The sequence below is a fragment of the Numida meleagris genome, chromosome 4 (assembly GCF_002078875.1).
Source record: "Numida meleagris isolate 19003 breed g44 Domestic line chromosome 4, NumMel1.0, whole genome shotgun sequence".
Classification (NCBI taxonomy): domain Eukaryota; kingdom Metazoa; phylum Chordata; class Aves; order Galliformes; family Numididae; genus Numida; species Numida meleagris.
In genome coordinates, this window is record NC_034412.1 from 27147 (window position 1) to 46851 (window position 19705).

The 19705-nt window shown below is 47.1% G+C and overlaps 1 protein-coding gene across 1 annotated transcript in view; it reads right to left on the bottom strand.

The window, feature by feature from the left end:
* ARHGEF26 (Rho guanine nucleotide exchange factor 26) overlaps positions 1-19368 on the bottom strand; it is a 30033-nt gene extending 10665 nt beyond the window's left edge. Inside the window, exons 1-5 of the mRNA XM_021393826.1 lie at positions 18418-19368; positions 16950-16989; positions 14943-15088; positions 10315-10371; positions 6772-6932 (exon numbers count right to left, since the gene is read on the bottom strand). Coding sequence (XP_021249501.1) covers positions 6772-6932; positions 10315-10371; positions 14943-15088; positions 16950-16989; positions 18418-19275 — 1262 coding nt within the window. The 5' untranslated portion in view covers positions 19276-19368. The remainder of the gene's footprint in view (positions 1-6771; positions 6933-10314; positions 10372-14942; positions 15089-16949; positions 16990-18417) is intronic.

Genomic DNA, 19705 nt, shown 5'->3' on the forward strand with positions numbered 1-19705 from the left:
CCCGTTTAACACTCCAATACATGCCCAAAGGAACGAGCACAGTGAGCAAAGACCTGGGAGCACAGAGGAGAGGGGCCAGGAGCCGGACTGCCCTGCCATGCAGTGAGCAGTGCGGCAGGGGAAGGCCTGCCCTGCTGTTGCAGCCCCATACCAGTGATGTTATCCACCTGCTAGGAAAGCCTCCATCTCAGGGATTCACAGACCTGAAAAGACTGTATAGCTTTAAAATCTCATTTTAAAATAGCACACTGACCCAATGATACGTGAGAGGAGCCAAGGGAACATACATACATCCTCCTGCTCTGACAAGTGTGCTAAACACAACCATTTCCAGGCAATGAACAAGATGGAGCCTTCCCAAAGCCGCGCTCCCCTCCCCAGCAGCCTCCGCTCAGTGCTGCCAGGACTGCCTGCTGCCGCCCTCCTTGCAGCCTCAACATAAGGAACGCACAGACTAAAGTCTGAATAAGTACTGATTCTCCATCAGCTTTACTACTAAAACTATGCAGATGAATCCAGTTTTCCTCTTTTATGCTTCCCACAGTAACAATACAGCTGAGAAGCGGTGCAAGGTCCGTAAGCTGCCACCAGAACAAACGCCGTGGGGCCCAGCACCAAAGCACAGGGTCCGTGCAGCTCAGAGCTTCAGCTGAATGGCACCAGAGGAGCAGCCACGCAGCCCCTCCTGGTGAGCAGCTGCTGGCTCCAGCTGCAGGGCGTTCAACTGCAAGCACCACTGCTCTGCACAGCAACTGTCCTTAAACACAAACACTCACATACATAACTCTCTGCACAGCTCAGGCCGCAGAAGAAGAGCCAGAAGCTGCAGGAATTCAACTCGGAATGCTGCTGCTGGCAGTACTTTGTTAAACTGAGAATACACTCATACAACGTAGCGACGGGTCTCAGTACAAATAAATATTACAGCAGATGGGAGCTTTATGGCATAGCTCTGGTGATGTCGGCAGCTGCGGCAAACACAAACCCCAACCCCACCACCAAACCAAACAAACCACCACCACCGACCACGCCGGTCCTCAAGCACAACTGCAGCTGCAGGGCTTGTGCTGTGCTCAGTCACAGGGCCATCACCCGGAGCATGCTTTAAGTCCTGGCTCCAACCAGTATTTCATCTCATTATAAGGTATTTTTATTTGCCAAAACTATCCTAACGCACCGGCAGAGGCAAGATTTGGGGTTTGGGTGTTTCTTTTTTTTTTCTTTTAATGAAAAGCAGCCGCAGCGTTTATGTTAAAAACAACTGTTAACAGAGACTTAGGTAAAGCAACAATGATTCTTAGGCTGAGAACCTCAGCTAGAAAGAAAAAAGGAATCATCATAATTATACATATACATACATGTATGTAAGTATATGTGTGTGCAAACATTTCTAACCACCTAAAAGAGTGTTCTCTCTTAAATCCTCTTCACCATCAACTAAGCTAAGGGAAATAAGATTCTGTTCCGAACCACAACTCAGAAATAGGATTTCCTGAACAGTGAAGTCCTGCATCTAATCCCATCTCAAACACAGAAGCTAACTTCTCAAAGGAAAATCACCAGCTCAGGAATCTGAGTACCCGTAGTGTATTTCTTCAAATTATTGTCTGCCAGTGCTGCAAGCCGTTCGCAGACAAACAAGGTCGGGCTGTGAGTTTTCTCAGCTGCTGAAAGAACCCTCCAAACAAACAATGCCTCAGCATCAGAGCTGAAGAGTTCAACAATTAGTGCTATGTCCAAACAACCCATGAAGGAGGAAAGCTGATGAAACACCAAAATAAACTCACTGCCCCAAGTCATCAATGTGATAGAAATGCCTGTGTTCTGTCAGCACCTAAAATTTGGAGAAAAAAGTGGTATTTGGACTCACAGCTCTTTGGTGTGCTCTCTGGGCTCCCTGGAGTCTCCTGACAATCAAAAGTGAGTGGTCCCAGCGGCAGTAAAACATTAAAAAGAAAGGGAAAAAAAAAAGGCAGAAATCACAAGCAGTAAACTCAGCAGTGCTCCACACGTTGAGAACTGGAGCCTCACACTGACCCCAGTGAGCAGCAGCACCTGCTGTGGGTCACTGCCTGCCCCTCCTGCACACAGGTGCCTCACAGTCAGCACACAAATCCTGGGGGAGGGCTTTAATTCCTCTTGATCCCCTTTCTCTGTCCACTGCACGCAGCACGACCGCTCAGGCTTACTGAAAAGGGAGACATTTATCCACCCCAAAGCCTCTGGTACGAGCAGCCTTCCTTACAGGAGCAGAGAGCTGCCCCCCGAGCACACTGCTGTGTCACTCAGCCACCTGGGAGCCATGCTCCAGTGGTACCAGCTTCCTTCACAGCTGGCTACGGCAGCAACTGCCAGAAGTACAGGACTGAGACTGTCAGGCCAAGTGGGAACAGAAGATGGTACAGACCCTTACACCGCTCTCGCTCAGAAATCCAGCCGGTAAGCTGCAGCTTGGGAATGGTTCACTTTCATTACAGCTCATCTGAATCACTAGGGGTCTTCTCACAGAGCTTCAATTATTACTGTTGTACTTGGCTATTTTTTTTTTTTTTTGCCCTCGAGCTCCCAAATAAATTAAGTAATAAACTCTGCATTCTCTAGAAGTAGTGCTTCTAATGGCTGTTAAGTGACCCATTACAGACATGTCCTCAATGAAGACTGAGACCGAGTTATGCCATGGAGGAAGATGAAGGTACACCATACCTAAGGATATTGGAAAAAGATGAAGCATTAATCTAATTTACAGAAAAGCGATTACAAAAAGCTTACCTGATCCGAGGACATATTCACACATTAGAATTTAATTAAGGTACTCAGATAAGATGTTGAGCTACCTCACAACCCACACAGCCTTCTCTACTGAAGTCAACATGCACAGTCAACAGTCTGAATCTGTCCTAGTGTGCTTTGTTTGTGCCCTTCTCTGCTGATGTTATCCTTTGGATACCCATAAACCTTTTGCTGCCCTAATGGCAGGGAGAGAAACACACCAAAGCTCTCCTCTGCTGTAAAGGTGTGGGTTTGACCTTCAGAGCAACTGCTGCTCGAGATGTTCCCCTCATCGCTCCCCACAGCTCCGCTTTCCCCGGAGCCCCTTCCATGGAGCCTGACCTCTCTGCACCACGCATTGAGGCTGGAGGGAGCTCTGACTGCTGAGACTGATTGCGCAGCACTCTCACCCTACACAAGCTTTTAGTTCTGAATAAGCTGAGCCACGGCATGCCCAGCAGGTTACATCTCAGCATAACAGCTCTCACTCACCCTGGATGCAACTCGTGTGATTTTGTGCCCTGTCAGCCAGCAGCGATCACATTACATACATAGCAAATATACCATGAAGGAGTTAGGCTTTCTGAAGCCACCTACAAGATGCTTTAACAAACAAACACCAAGTATGCTGCGTGCATGGTTCGGACCAACTCTTCTTTGTTAGAAGCACCCCAGTGACCTCCCAAAAGCAGAAACCATCTTTACTGTCTGCATTCATCTCCCAACAAAGGCAGCACTGTTCGGCTACAACAGCCTCATCGTGCACAGGGGCCTGTCCTGGCGCTCTGCAGAGTTTCCACCAAGCGCGTTCCAAGTCCAAGTCTCTAGATATAACTGCTAAGCAGCTCTGACTGAAGATACCACTTCCATTTGCCCGAGCAAGCCTAAGCACTGATAACTGCACCCATACACTCACATTTATTTTGTCTTTTTGAGAAAACTGAAGACAGCTTAAAACAGAGCACATCCAGTGGCACTGCTGTGGCACTGATTTCATTACATTTTTCTAACAAGAGGATGTCAGTTTTGCTCCTGGGGAAGACCTTGGAAATGGAGAGCGGCAGGTAGTGCAGAGGCACTGAGGAGGAGGCTTTGCAAAGCCCACCTGCATTATTTACGCCAACGAGGCCACAGAAAGCAAGCACAACATTTTGTTACAGTCTAACAGTATTGCGTAACTCAGGAAACAAAACATGCTTTGGGTTAAGTTTAAAAAGGGTTATGAATTCTGATTTTACTCCAAGCAGTACTAAATCAAGTTCTAAAGCCATTACACTTTCCATACCAAAAAGAAAAACAATATAATATTAGGGCAGCGTGGGGTTTTCCATTCTTATTTTTTTCCCTTCCCACTTCCTCTGAGGACCTCTAACCAGAAGGGTCCTGAAGAACTACCCAATTTATTGCTGTCCCCACCTCTGCTTTAAACATTTCCAAAAGTGGATTGATTTTACGGTTTTGAAGACTCAGTCACTGAGAACAGGAAAACCAATCACAGCTTAGCTATACTGATATGCTGGACTGCTTCTTACAGAACCAATTCAAAGCAGCAGCAAAGTCTCCAGGCTCACTAACCTTTGATTTCTATTAAGCTACCTAAAAAAGACAGCAGTTACCCCCTAACAGATGATGTTTCTGCAAAGTCTAGCAAAAAAAAAAAAAAATTGGCTCATGATACTTTACTTTTACAAGACATTTCAGACAAGCAGAAGCCTTTAAAAGTACTATCCCTAGAAAATAAGGACTTGGATAACCTGCACTTCTGACAGCAGTGCTGCCAGACAACCCTCCTCCCCACGATGGCTGTGGATTCCAAAAACAGCCCGCTTCTATCAAAAGACCTTGGCTGTGGGAAAAGGAGACAAGCAACAGGGAGATGCTTGAACACAACCGAGTTATGTTGAAATATATGCCCATCACGGCTCCTACCTCAGGTTTTCACCTGACACAACACATTAGACCCTTTAGCATATATACTCCATGGAATAAAATCCTATTACTGCATAAGCTTCAGAAGACACCAATTCAAATTTCTGCACAACCTATCTACAAGTGGCTTTGGAGAAATGGGAGCCAAGAAAGGATGTCACCAGGGCTTAGAACACGAAACTTGAGAAGTTCTACAAAGGGAAACGAAGGCTTGGTGAAAAGGAATTCAGAAAAACATGATTTCTACAAGAAGAGAGAAAAGGGGACAAAAGAAAAGGGACTAAAAGAAAGATGAAATGTGGAAAAGGCTGATTCCAGAAATATTCCTGCCCGGCAGATCCCTCACCCAACCACTGCCCACATCAGAAACGTGGCAAAAATTTTGTGCTCCACGAGGAAAGCAAGGCACGCTTACAGTGCAGGAGATCAAACAACTTCTTATCCTTCAGCTTCATTTCAAATTGGAAATACGGTGCCAGAAAAGAAGCAGACACATTTCTATTTTTTAGTTACATAGGCAATAGTAATTCAACTTCTGGTGCTGCTACTATCGATCACACTAAGGCAACAACCAAGTTACAATTAAGCAAAACCTCACGAAACAACTTTCTGAAGAAGAATTTCAAGTATTCATAACGCTGAAATGCACTGTGAGCGCATGTACAGACAGTATTAAGTGACTCTGACAGTAACTATCAGCAGTAATAAAACAGGCTTCACAGCATTTGCATGCCAAAGACCAGCCAACACTTCCTTCTCGCTAGGCTCTTCGCATACCGCATCCATTATTTTTTTTTCCCATTACTGACTTTGTAGGGAAGAAATTTAAAAATCATCTTAAAAAAAAAAAAAGCAAAAAGCAGAATGGATGTGAGCAGCAGCCTCTGCTGCCAGGTGCTACGGGCGCACAGCGCTGCACCCAGCCAGGCAAGTGCCCGTGCTGCTTACACAGCAGGCAGCAGAGCTGCACATTGAGTACCAAGCCAAAAGTAAACAGAGATTTGACTCATTTAGGACAACACTGGCAAGAGTCAGCTCCTAAGGGCAAGTATCAAACTCTTGCTCAACTTTTAACAGTTTAATAGGGACAAAGTACGTTTAATTTGATAGACCGTAAAACTAAATATGACTGCTCCATGTATCAAGATCCAGCTTAGGAACTGTTCAGGTGCAAACGGTGCTTCCTCCTACTGAAATACACAATGTTCTTTCTGCCTCTACTGTTTTTTTAAGGTAAATTAATACCATGCCTGTTCCACAAAACATGAGCTCAAACACAGGAACAAGGTGAGACTGTCAAATCCATGTGCGTGTTCACCACTATTTGTTTTTTCCATCTTCACACTTGCATGAAAGGTTAGGAAGAGATGGTTACCACTTTAAAAATCACCTGAGATTCAACTAAGAAACTCAGTTTTATGTCATTGAAATGATAACTGGACATCTCTGGTTCAGCCCACCTGCAAGCTCTCCTTGCTAAACTGGTACAGTCAGAAAAGTAAACAGGTGTTAAACTTTAAAAACAGAGAATTCCAGCAAGAAAAGATTCAGTTTTTCCAAACAAGAGCAAGCTGCCTCTCAGGAGAAAAGGCGTAGGTAAGGCACAGCCTGCAACTACTACCATGTTTCATGAACAGTACTGATGAAAGCTCTCCTACCCAAGGAGCTGCCTGCCAGGTATAGCAGGAAAATACAATCCAAATCATCAGGGCCTCGGTTGTATCACAAAAGCAGAAATCTGTGGTTGGTAAAACCAAAACCTTAGCTTTTGCATTACACTAAGGCAAATCCTTAGCACTGCAGAGTACGTACGTTCTGGTGCAGAGAGAACCAAAGCCCATTCTAATTCAATTACTATTTTACAACATGAGCAACGTTTCACTGCACATTCTTACATCTTAGGCCTAAGCTTTCTGCAAAAGCTTCACCCTTGTGGCTGTTGCTCCATTTTGCGTTAACAGTGAAGACAGTATTTTGTATGCTACGTTTCATTACTTGCTTGAAAGACATTTTGATTAGAGGCAGTCATGCTCAGGTACAATTAAAAAACAGTTTTTGCATTTGTACACTTACTTTTTACTTGCTTCATAAACATCTGTAATATTGGAGAAAAGGTGGTGGCTCTCTGTTTTGGTCATTGTGAGGCTCAGTTCTTGGGAATTTTTAAACATCCGGATGAGAATCTCCAAGCTCAGCAAGTAAGAATGCTCAGAAGATATCACTTCAAATATGGCCTGCAAAGTGGAGCGGTGAAAGAGAAGGGTTACTAGTGACGAGGCTGGGTCCTTTTTGTTTGTGAAGGGATGCAAAGAGAAGGGATTGGGTGCAAACTAAAAACTGTAACACAAGTTTTCATTTCCACGAGATCTGTATCATTTACCCTTGGAAATTAATCATTTCACACTGGGACAAAAAGCTATACTAAGACTTCTAAACACAAGTGCAAATGGTGTTTGAAGGTAAAAACACCAAAGGTGATCACTCCCTATTCATATTTACAAGAGGTTTTTCTGTTGGTCTTTAATTTAAAAACACATGCCCCTTTCTGCGTCTGACTGGAAACTTAAAATCAGTAACACAACTGTTCACCAGCCGGACTCAGCTGCTGCCTTTTTAAAGAGAAACTGATAAGATACTTGCTTAGAAGCATTCTTGGCCAACAACTCTGATTACCCAAGAATCTGCAAAAAGCAAAAACATTTGCAAAATTCGGGGTTTAGACGTGTACCAGCACTGACACCTTGGCCACTTTTAAAACACCCAGTGCGGAGCAGCAGGGCCAAGCCCAGGGCCGGGCAGGCAGGAGCATGGCAGCCTGTCCCCTCTGCCATCAGCAACCAGATCCCAGGCATCGGATCCAAGCAGCAGCCTCCAGTGCCCCCCCGCCTCCCACAGCCAGCCCGCTCTGTGCTACCACCCTACTGCCTCTTAGCAGCCACGTAACCTCCCCCCGCTGGCTGGCACTCACAGCAAACCTCCAGTGGACTCCTGGACTTTGAAATCCTCATTCCGCTGGACATTTTCAGCTCTGACAGGGAAACCTATCCAGCTTTTAGACATCTTTTACCTCTCTGGGCTTTATTGGCTGTTAGTCTACTACAGTTTTTATACACGTATGCATTGAGGAAAAAAATCATGAAAAAGTTTTAAGAACACTTCTGTCACAAGCTTCACCAAACTGCATTTGTCACCAGTGCGACCTCCCGTGCAAAGCTAACACAGGATAATACTATCAGCAGAGCTAACACAATTTTGTTCTCAGTAAAACTGGTGTTCATACTTGCATGTATCACTTCATTAGTTATCTGCAATTAACTTCTCCAAGCATCCTTAAATGACACGAGAGATCCCAGCGTTAAATGCAATACTACAGACCCAAGTATTTAGAAAGGATGATGACCAAGACTCCATAAACAGAAAGAGAGAGAGAGAAAGAGAGAAGGAGAAAGGGTCTAGGAGTGACAGTCTACAGAAGGCGTTCACTTAGGTGGTCCGATGCACGTGCTCTAGAGAGGCTCTGCTATTCCACAACCAGATAAAAACCAAGAGAGACTACTGGCATATACTGAAGGCAGCCTTGCTGAATAATCCCAGCCTCCAGCTGAGACAAACAACGCTGGGAAAGAACAAAACTAAGAAATTCCTGAGGACATTCTCTCTTAAGACTCTGTAAGAGTTTAAGTCTAGACAATTCTGCTGGTGTTACCGTGGTAAGCTTCTGATCAAATACAATTTCTCTTGGATAACCTGAGATTCAGTGTTGCCACACTGTACCTTCAAAATGCTTCCTACCCTTCTAAAAATTCTTCTTCAACAGAAGCAGCTCTTTTACCTCAAATACCGAAGGTTTATCACGTTGGGCTCAAGCCTTTAAGATTCATCAGCTTCACAGAAAGCCTGCAAGGACACTGCCCACACAAGGAAGGAAGCCCAGCCAACACACTGCTCAGCAGCATCACTCCGTCCTGCTGCCTACCTCAGCCGCTGCTGGAACATGGGCAGAGATGCAACATCAGAGAGGTAACAGCTACAGCACCCTGATCCTTCCTCAGGGCCAGTCAGCCCTTAAATGAGGCCTAAGAGGGGTGGAGCCTGGCTCCAGTCCTTCCTGTCACACAGTGAATTGCCTCCACCTGTGCTCCCAGGGCTGACTGGGTCTTTCCTCCAGGTGCTCCATCAGTGGTTCAGGCCATGACTTAGCAGTTCCCATACAGATGGCAAAAATAATGTAACCAGACTCTAAAAAGCAATTTGAAGAGATAATAAAATAATTCATAAAAGGCAATTTTAAAGAAATAACGTGACTTGACAGCACAACTACATCGTAAGAATATTCCTTAGTTTCACTCTGAAAAGATGGGCCTCTAGTATTCAAATAAAAACCCTCACGCTGAAACTATTTTGGTGACATCATAGACTTTGTATTTAAAAGACATCCGAAGAACTTGTTGTCTTTGAGGGGATGCAAATATGGCTGCAGGAGATACAGACCACAGGCTCCTGAAGGACACGAGGACTGAAATAAAGGCCCTGTGACTCGGAGCGTCCGAGCAGGAGGGGACAGAAGAGCACAACACACGGCCTCAACTGCTCGCAGCCTTTAGCCCAAAAAAGCAAAAGAAGATAGCCAAGGAAATGCAGGAGTATTAAAAACAAAAAGCCCTATGGTATACATCATGCGTAAGCCACAGAGACACTTCTGTATTTGTATATGAACACCACAGCTGTAGTCACTGCTGCATCAGGGTTTGAGGCTTTCTGCACACACGCCTGCGAGCGTGATGGGAAGCCCCAGTCAGATCTCACCCAGCTGTGCTCACTGAGCTACGTCCTGAAGTGAAATGAAGATCTGGAGCAAATTACCACGGCAGGTAATTCTGCAGTGCTGCTATTCCCCCCCAAAAAAAAACAAAACAAGACAACAACAAAAAAAACATCCCAAAACAAACCAGAAGAAGATAGAATATCACTGTTCTTTATTTTTTTCTGTTGAAGGACATACCTCAAGAACTGCAGGGATATATTAGCTGGCTAGGTCAGGCTATTCTTTTCAACACCTCTCATTCTTTTTTGACATAGCCCCTGTAAGTAAGGAGAGAGGGGAAAGCAGATAAAGAGAACAAAAGGAGCAAAAAAGGAGAGAGACAGAGGGATAGAGACAGAAAGGGACAGAGAGAAAAGATAACTGCATCAGTGACTGCTGCTGCTTCCTGCATTGCAGACAGCGTGGATGCTCCCGGTTTATTTCGGTGCAAAAGGAAACACATTAGGTACGGCAGGGGCACAGAGCTCCCGCTCAGAATCGGTCACGAGGTGAGTTACAACTGAAGAGCTGCAAGAAGCTGCTCTTTGTGTGCTACCTCCCACTTCTGTGAACACGGGTTAATGCTACACATTCCCTGCTCCAAGCGAGCAGCACCAACCAGGTGCCCTGCAGCAGGGAGCAGGAGCATCACAGCATCACAGCTCTGTTCTGGGGAGAGAGCAGGCCTCCCCCCGGGCAGGGAGCAGCGTGCTGGGCTCCTCTCCTTACAACCAGCACAGAGCACTGAACCAAACATGCAGTGCAGCCCTAGGTTATCAAACATTAAAGAACATTTTTCTTTAGAAGAGTACCTCTTGTCTCTTCCTTTCTTCCTGGCTGATCGTTTCTGATAATCCATTCTTTTTCACCTAAAAAAAAATTAATTCATTAACACATTTTGTAGAAAAATGTGGTTTGAAGAAAACAAAAATCAAATATGCAGAACTATTAGGACACTGCACTAAGAAACAACAGTTTAAGTACTGAACTAAAAATTCATATATATTTAATTCTGCTTGAGAAAGACAACAATGAACCATCAGAAATAAACATATCAAAGACAATGTATAATATTTGATTTCTCCAAAGAATAAAAAGAAGTAATTAAAAACCACACAGCACTCCCAGGAAGGGCTCCAGCAGAAGTGCTCAGAGCTGAACCGCTGCCCCTGCAGTGCCCGTGGGCCACACACACACACACACACACACACACACACACACACACACCGACGCACGAGAATTCTTTTCTCCTCTCATGTACATACATCAGTTGAGACACCCAACATCACAAGGTGCATTTGCTGCGCTGGGCTGAAACACATTACTGTCTTAATTTGTGAAACACAACTTAAGGTCTTTTTACACAGGTACTGGTTAGTCAAAATTTCTTCTGGAGGAATATTTTCCTTAAAGAGACATGCAAAGACCTGAGTAAGTGCCTCATCTGCAGCCCTATGATGACATTTCTCCTCCCTCTGCGTTCCATGGCCACACCAGCCACGTGGAGCTGGCCCCGGCGCAGCCGCACAGCTGGGAGCCACACACTCCGCTACCAAACCCCACACCATGCTTCTCAAGTTCATTCTTTCCCAATTGGAACCATGCGCCAGAACACTAAACAACCCAGGGCGGAGCTGGCTCTGTGCACTTCCTAGAGGACCCCAAGCAGCCGGGCACAGGCACTGCGCCCTGCAGAGCAGCAGCTGCATCCAGACAGGACTTCGGCTGCTCCTGAGACACTCAACTGGTGCACTTCCATCCTCCCGCTTTCCTCCAGGTTTCTCCAAAAGCTCTAATGGACCAGCAGCAGCAGCCTGTTCTTCTGACTCCACTTGTTCGTTGGAATTTTAAAGGATGCATCACTCTCACTTGTATTCCTGCACACCAGCCCCCGCAAAGCCGGGCAGCAGGCTCACCAGCGAGGATGGCAGCACCGTAATAGTACTTAATTTGCAGCAGCTTGCCTGTCATTTTGTAGTTACAAAGAACACAGAAATACTCCAGTGTATTTGATTAACTGCTCTTCTGAATGCATCACCATAAGCACACACTTCAAGCACCACGTAGGAACCAGTTCGGTGGCTTTCTACTGAAGCACCTCTCCATCAACAACTGGAAAGCTCAGAAGCACTCGCTAGGAAATAAAGTGACCTATTTTTGGATGTCATGGAGGGCTTTTCTAAAAATATGCTGACACGGGAAATACCTATGAAGATATCCAAGAGATTACAATGCTTCCTGTTAATAGAGTAACTGTAAATTTCCAGCGAGGACAGTGTGACAGCTGCTAACCTCACGTTCCAAAACCATAAGCTGGGTTTCGTGATTGCTATTTTGGCAAACATGGGTTTGCACATACCAAACTGCACATATAAATCAGCTGTAGAAGCGAACGGCTCAAGCTCCTAATTAATCAGTGGCAAAGCTTCCAAAAAGAAAGAGGTGCAAATATGGAGACCAATTCTGGCATGGTCTGTGAAAAAAATACCATTCTTATTTTTGCGGTCCCAAAATGTTTTAGCTTAAAGACTCTAAAAACCACGTTTGTGATGCTATACCATCCATGACGACTCAATATAGGCTAAGAAGATAGTAACAAGAAAGCTACGAGGTACATCACTACCACCACCGCCGCTGTGCCCCCCAGTACCGCACAGCTTCCTGCCCACAACTCAGCTGTGACTGACCCCACCAGAAAGCAGCAGGAGGAATGGAGGAGAATGAGGGGTTAACTCTGCACTTAGGTACAGGAAGCTCCTCTAAAGAAATAGCTACGCAGACCTCACACGAAATATTTCTTTGAGAAATGGTGGCTACACCATAAACCAAAGCGAACACAAGCCTTCTGATTCTGAAAGGAGAGCTAACACAGAGATCAGCCCTGAGACAGGCAGCTGTTGCTTGACAGCAGAGGGAAAAGGCAGCCATGGCAAGGTCACAGTGAGGGTGGCTCAGAGAAGCACCTTGCTTAATGAACGAGGGAGAAAAATCACGACAGCCCTTGTCCCACAGCAGTCGAAAAAGTTCAGAATCAAACAGATGACAAAGGGAATATACGTAGGAATCAGGGCAGCACTGACAGTAGAGACGAAAAGCGAATGTGCAGCGCGTTCTCCAGGCTCAGAGGTGAGGACCTGCAAAGACAGGCCCTGCAGGTTAAGGTGTACCGGGACACGCGGTCAGACTCGGGCGCCGGTGGCCCAGGGCAGTGAGGTCTGTGGGGCTCCTCCTGGGCAGCGCATGCCGGCAGAGCCACCTCGGGCCGGGCCCTCCCGCCCCACGGATCCCACGAGTCCTGGCACACACAGCAGCACGGCGCTGTCACCCACCACAGCCGCGTTCGTGGGAGCTCATACACTTCACGTGACGCACCAGATAGTACTAGTGCATACGATCTGCTGTGAATTCTTAAAAAAATGTTTAAAGATACTTTTGGTATATATTTTAGAAATATTGCTTATTCTCCAATTAAAATTTTAAATTAACAGATGAAGGCTGGAAAGAACAGAGAGCAGATAAGCTGGCTCCAGGTGCCACGGGAATCCGAAGAGGAAGGGGGCTCAAGAGAGGAGTTGGAAAGGAGCTGCATTTAAATACCACCCCGCTCCAGGGACTTCAAAAGCTCTTTGAAAAGTCCCTCTTACTTCCACATGCACGTATATGGTGCAAGAAGATAGAAGCACCTTTTTATTACAGCCTAAAGGCTTTAGCAACTCAATATATGAAGGTTTCACCCCCAAAAGCAGGTCAGGACTGCATCAGCTGTCAGGCCCACGTGGCCGAAGAGACACCCGCAGAGACCACGGCTCTGCTCTGTGATCTTCCCTCTCCATCTCCTAGCACATTCACTGCCAACAAGTGCCAGAAACCTACTACGCTCTGCCTTTCCTAATGCATGTTGAAATCCAATACTTCAGCATTTCCCAAATGACGTCCTGCTACAAATCAGCACTTACTCTCTTTAATACAAAATGACAACACACACTTCTTCCAGAGAGCTGTAAACAGAGACGCTGTGAGATTCACAGGTTCCCACACTTGATTTTCACAGAACACCTCTTCCCATATACTTCCCACTTCAAGCCTTGTAAATCAAGTAAAGACACCGAACAAGTTTGCCATGTTAGAAATGGTGAAGAACGAGTTTGGTTTATGTAACTGTAAGCACGACACACCAGTGGTTCCTACTGAGACAATTCTACTTTGGTCTCAAGACAAATTAGCTCTTCTGCAATCATTATTACTGAGTAGTATTCCCTCTGAAATACCTCAGCTGTTGAGCACTTAACTGCCAGTTTGCCTAGAAGACAAAAGAAAACCAATTTGTCCTCATTAAAACAATGTTTTTTCAGCATTAAGCAAAATGAACTACATTCTAAGTACTCAATTTGTTGAAAGAAAATTCAAAGCAGATCTTTTTAAAACCACGTTGTCTTGGCTTCCTTGTAATTAATGACTCAGAGAGGTATTCATATTTCAATACCTTGAACCACAAGGTGGCCAACATCTGTAAGACAGTTCTTCTAAAAAGACAATCTAAACAGACTGAAAAAAATCTTACTCAGCATTAATAATTATTAGGGAAAACACAGCTAGCGATCCCAGTTGTCAAATATTCTCCGTCATTGTGCAGCATGACAATAATCTTTCCCTGTGTCATATATAGAGATGAGGTTCTACAAGTCAGAAAAACAAAACAAAAATAGCACTTAATTTTATGGATCACCCCTCAGAAGTCAGAAAAATCGAAAGACAAAAGTAACAACAGAAACATCGGCATTTTGTTCTGCCCTTGGCCTCAGAACCATGCATACTAGGACAGCTATAGGCATCACTGACTTTCCAGCCTATCAGCAGGGATGCTAACAATGTAAAACAAGGACCAATAACTCATCAGGACTTCCAAGTTCTCATGAAATGAAAAACAGAAGTTTAGCAGATAAGAAAAAAAAAAGAGTAAGAAGGGATTAAAAGCTACTTAATGTGTGCTCCATGCCACTCCAACTTGGACAGCACACTGTTAGGAGCCGGCCCTACCCTTCCAGGCTACCAGCCAGTACCCGACTCACAACATCCCCATCCATAGTCTCAGCTTTTCTAAGGACCTGCACCGCCAACACCACCTGCAGGCAGGGCTGAAGCCACAATCTCTAAACCTACCGACACTGACTGACAAAACATGATTTGTGCTTTTTTAAGCTAGTGGAGTTACCTTACTCAAGACCCAAATAAAATCTAAACCCACAACCTGGACTAGTTGCATCTGAGCAGCTACAAATTTGTTGATAGAAGTATCCATAGAAACTTTATATTGTGGAAAGGAAAAAAACGTGATGACAAAGCTCAGCTGAAAACTCAGGAGCAAGCAGAAGATTTGCTTCAGTACATTCTGAGCGACTCAGCCAGCCTTTGTCTGGCTTTGCAGCGATTCAGTACTCACAACTGATAGCTGGCTCCACGTCGATCTCAGGGGCTTATAGGGAAAAACAATCTTTTCATCCGATTTCTGCTCTCGGGGCTCCGACTCTTCATCAGAATCGATGTCCAGAGCTTTTTCTTTATAGTTCTGATATAATACAGCGTTTTCTATAAAACAATAACAACATGCCATTAATTGCTATGAAGTTATTTAGATGCTTTTCATAAAAACAGAAGTAACACTTCAACAATGAAAGAAATGAAAATGCCGATGTGCTGTTCACAAACTCCCAAAGACAAAGACTGCATCTTATTTAGGATGGACAATGGTGCAGTACAGTAACAATGGATCACTGTAACACTACCAAAAAAGATCCACACTAACTGAATTAAAGAACAGATGTGTCCTTTGTCAAGAAAAAAGCAGAAAACAATTTTTTCTTCCTTGGTTTGCTGTATGACGTTTCATAATTAGCCAGCAATTTAAAAACGGAACAAGCTGTCAGTAGAGCAGTCACTAATCCGGAGGTCTAGCTATTTTCATCAGAAAGGCCATTGTAAATCCAATACCCATTCCCACTTTTACTCGACCAGCTTTAAATACTGCATTCCCGCTTCACTAAGAGAAGGAAATGAGCCAGGCTTCAGAAATCTCAAATCAGAACTATTCCAAACAGGAACTTCAAAGGTTGCCTGAATAAGAATAAAGCCTATGAATTTTAAAACAAGATACTTTTTAACTGTTTCAGCACCGCCGATAAGCAGCAATGGCAATGAAGAGCACGCCCTTACCCTTTCCCTTTCCCAGCCTCCTTGGTCGCTATTTCCAAAGTACTCAGAAAAGGACGGAGACCTTTAAGAGCTGAGCAACGTACAGAGAGACTGCACCGCTAGCCCGAGCTCTCGGAGGGCTGGCACAGAAGGGCCGTGCCCGGGCAGCAGGAGCCAGCCCTGCAGCACAGGGCACACACCTGCCCGCCTCAGCTCCCACCTCCACCCGCGGATCCGCTCCACCTCTCAGCCCTGGCACTACAGCGGGCTCAGCCTTTTGTGCTTGTTCCTTGGAATGCGTCTATGTAATCCGTACACTCCAAAGACAGGAAATCGCTTACAATAACTGCATTCTGAGAGGCACTACAGAATCTACGGAAAGTAATTAGAAGACAATGCATAAAAAGATGAAAATAGGAAACAGAGAGAGATGCAAACAGGACAGTGTGAAGTTTTGAAGGCAGAAGCAAGAGGGAAGGGAAGGCAACGCGGCAGCCGAGATGTCCTCAGGAGGCATTAAGCAGGGCCGAGTGAAGCAGCGCCAGCTGTGTGACAGCAGTTTCACTGTGACATCCACGGACTTGCTGCCAGGCAAGATGTGCTTTGTGTTGAATACTGGGAAAAGCAGCAAACTCGACAAAGCTCTGAACTAACAAGTGACATGAGAGGGCAGATACGCGGGCAGGTTTTCTCTGACACTGAAATTTGAAGCCCGAGTAGCAAAAAAAAGTAAAGGATTTACAAAGACAAGGGATTCACCCCGGTGGAACCAGCATTCTGCTCAAAACGAAAAGGAGGAAAAAGCTGCAATAAGCTTGAACTTTCAGAATAATAATTCAGGCATTTATTGCAAGTGCTGACCCCGAGGCTGACCCATGGGAGCTGCATCTGCCACCTGGCAGGGACAGACGGGCAGGAAGCCAGTCCCGGCTGGAAGAACAGCCTCACCTACCCCTCCTCTGCAGGCCTGCGAGGGCTGAAACGCACACATCCACCACTTCATCTTTTAAGAAGAACAGGAGCTTCAGTTGGGAGGAAATTCTTCAAACAAAAAGGTGTTTGTAACCCATTATTCCACATTCTTTAAAATACCCAATAAAGTACGGCTAGTGACACAACCATGGTTCCATATTACAGTGAATTTACTGGCAAACAAGGTACTTAGTGTGTAATCAAGTAATAAGGAACTGTGCAAAATGATGTTTGGGTTCATCTCACTTGTGATTAAGCACCTCTTAGCATACAGAAGAAGGCTTACCTTCCCCATCGAATGTCCCTTGTCCTTTCAGCGTTTTCTTCTAATAATTTTAATAGGAAAGAGATATAAACACATTAAAAGAAAGCAAAATAACCAACAGTAACAAGAACTTCACTTCATTCCACGCTTAAGCAGCGATTTAGTGGGACCTAATCCACAAACCTCTTCTGTCAGACACGTGTTCACGAATACAACTGTTTCACCACAGAAAGCGAAGGGCTGCTCTACGTTTTTCTACTCTCGCATACTATTTATATATATATTTGTCCCAAATGTTTTGTTTTTCTTACGCTTTCAAAAGCATTGTGCGTATTAACGCCCAAGAGCTCAGTAAGCTCATAACTCATCTCACTGTCTCAGGGCTTCCCTGGGAGACACAAGGCTCCCGCCTGAGTTGTGCGAAGCCTTCCACACTCTGCAGAGAGCCACATTAAGCGTTTCATAAACAAAAATTCTGAGAATCAAAACAAAGCTCTGAAACAGAACAGCTGTTTTGGTGCTGCACACTGTAAGGCCTACGAAGGCAGGTTTTTTCTTTTAGAAAAGTGCTACTAGCAAGAAGTCTGCGCGTGAAGTCAGGGCAGTGTCACAGCATCCCGCCACAAACACCGCTCCCTGCTGCTCCTGGTCAAGCCCGCTGTCAGAACAGCACCAGCCGGGCCCCTCCGCAGGAGCAGTTCCCTGTTTGACCTGTCGCTACTTCACCATTTCTCCCATTTTCACAGAAGCCTCCAAACCCATAATTTTTGATTTGGGGAAAGCTGTCACAAAGCTGGTAAGTGCTTTAGCAGCTCCAAATCAGCACGGATCTACTGCACGACTCCAGAACGCTGCAGACATCTACCACTGCATTAAAAAAACACTAACAAATCATATTAAAAAAAAGAACTACAAGAGCAGAACAATATGACATTCAGGAAATATTTGTAATAAGGCTTAATAATATAATTTTAATGCATTAACGTTCTACAGAAATCTACTGCTCCTAGGGCTTATCAAGAATTAACACTGGGCACTCTGCTCCATTGAAAGTCACGCTTTGATTTTTTTTAAATGCTTTTGAAGTAGCGTCTCTGAGCAGAGTGGAAGTTTATCTTTCTATCAGTCTATTTACTCTAGCGGTCAGAACATAAGCAAACCAGTGGGCTTCTTTTTTTCCTGTTTACTGGTTTCTGGATGCAGATTCTGAAGCATCAATAGATTGGGACACAGAACCGGCAGGGCCACGGGAGCCCAGTGGCACCAGGCTGCCAGCGCACACTGGGAGCTGCCCTGAGCGGCCCTGCTGCCACTTTGGAAGCACCACTTTAAGCCATTTGCGGGACTCACCAGTGACTATAAGGAGGCTTTAGCAGCAAAAAGGAAACTGGAAATAAACAAGCATCTACAGAAAAAGCGGAGATGACAAGTAGTGCTGGCGTGTAACCTGCAACACCCAAACCAACGCACCGCCGCACAGCGCAACTACCTTTGTCCTCCCCAGGCTGGAAAACTTCTCTTTATCTTCAACAACGGCCTTCAGTATGGGCTGAGACATTCTGTTTTTCTTCTTGAAGTTGGCGGAGCCGTCGAGGTCGATGCCGCTCACCACAGCCCGGCGGTAGGAGGTGGAGCGCAGGCCGCGCCGCAGCACACCCGGGCTGTCCGGCTCGCCCTCGGCTTCCTCGTCAGCGCCCAGCGGCACGCCGGGGCTCTCCACCATGCTGCGCGCCTTCAGCACCCTCCGGCCGGCATCCACGTGCCCGCCACTCTTGTGGGTCACCTTGCTGTCGGACGCCAGGCTGCGAGGGATGATCTGCTGCGTGCCCACCTTGCGCGCCGCAGGGCTGTGCGTGCTCAGCGTGACGGCAGGCTGCTCGGGGAGCGGGCTCGGGGCGGTGACGCCTCGCTCCGGGGACGCGGCCCGGGAGACACCGTCGGGCCCTGCCGGCCTCTGCTCGGCTTCTCCGCGAGCCCCTCGGGGCGGCGGGCCGCCGGGCACGGGGAAAGCCCCGTTGGCGACGAAGCCGAGGGACGCGCTGGAGAGCAGCGCCAGCAGCCCGGCAGGCGGCTCGGGGCACGGCGTAGCACGCAGCTTCCCGGCCGGCACCGAGCCCACGCGGGCGGGGAGCCGCGGGGAACCCCCCCGGGGCGCGGCGCTGACGGTGGCCGCGGGCTGCGCGAGGGTGAAGGCGCACCTGTCCTCCACCGGGAAGTCGGTGACGAGCAGCCCGCCGGGGCTCTGGTAGGACTGCGGCCGGGGCTTACCGCGCGGCCGAGCCGTGCCTCTCCTCTTCCCCAGCGCCGCGCCGCCACCGCCGAGGTCCGCCCCGCCGCCCGCGTCCATCGCCGCTTCCCTCGAGGCGGAAGCGCCGCGTCCCGCCCCGCGGCTCGGCCCTCCGAGCGCCGCAACCCCGTGCCTGGACGGGGAGGGGGAGGAGGAGGAGTCGGAGGGGCCGCCCCGGCTCGCTCACAGCCCGCGGCCTCACCTCCGCGCGCCGCCGCCGCCTCCCGCCCGCCCCGCCCCGCAGGTACCGGCTGCCCGCGTCCCGCACGGCCGTCATTTCGAGCGGAGCGAGGTAATTCGCCTCAGCGTTGACGTGAGAACGCGTCCCCGCGCGCTGCCAGGTGATGGCAACGCGCCGAGCGGCCTCAAGGGATCGGCCCGCTCCCGCAGCGCAGCGCGTCCCCGCGCCTCCCGCCGAGCAGCGCAGAACGCGCGGCGGCCGCGGCACGTTTCTGTGTAGGCTCCCAGCCTGGCTGCTCGCCAGCCGCCC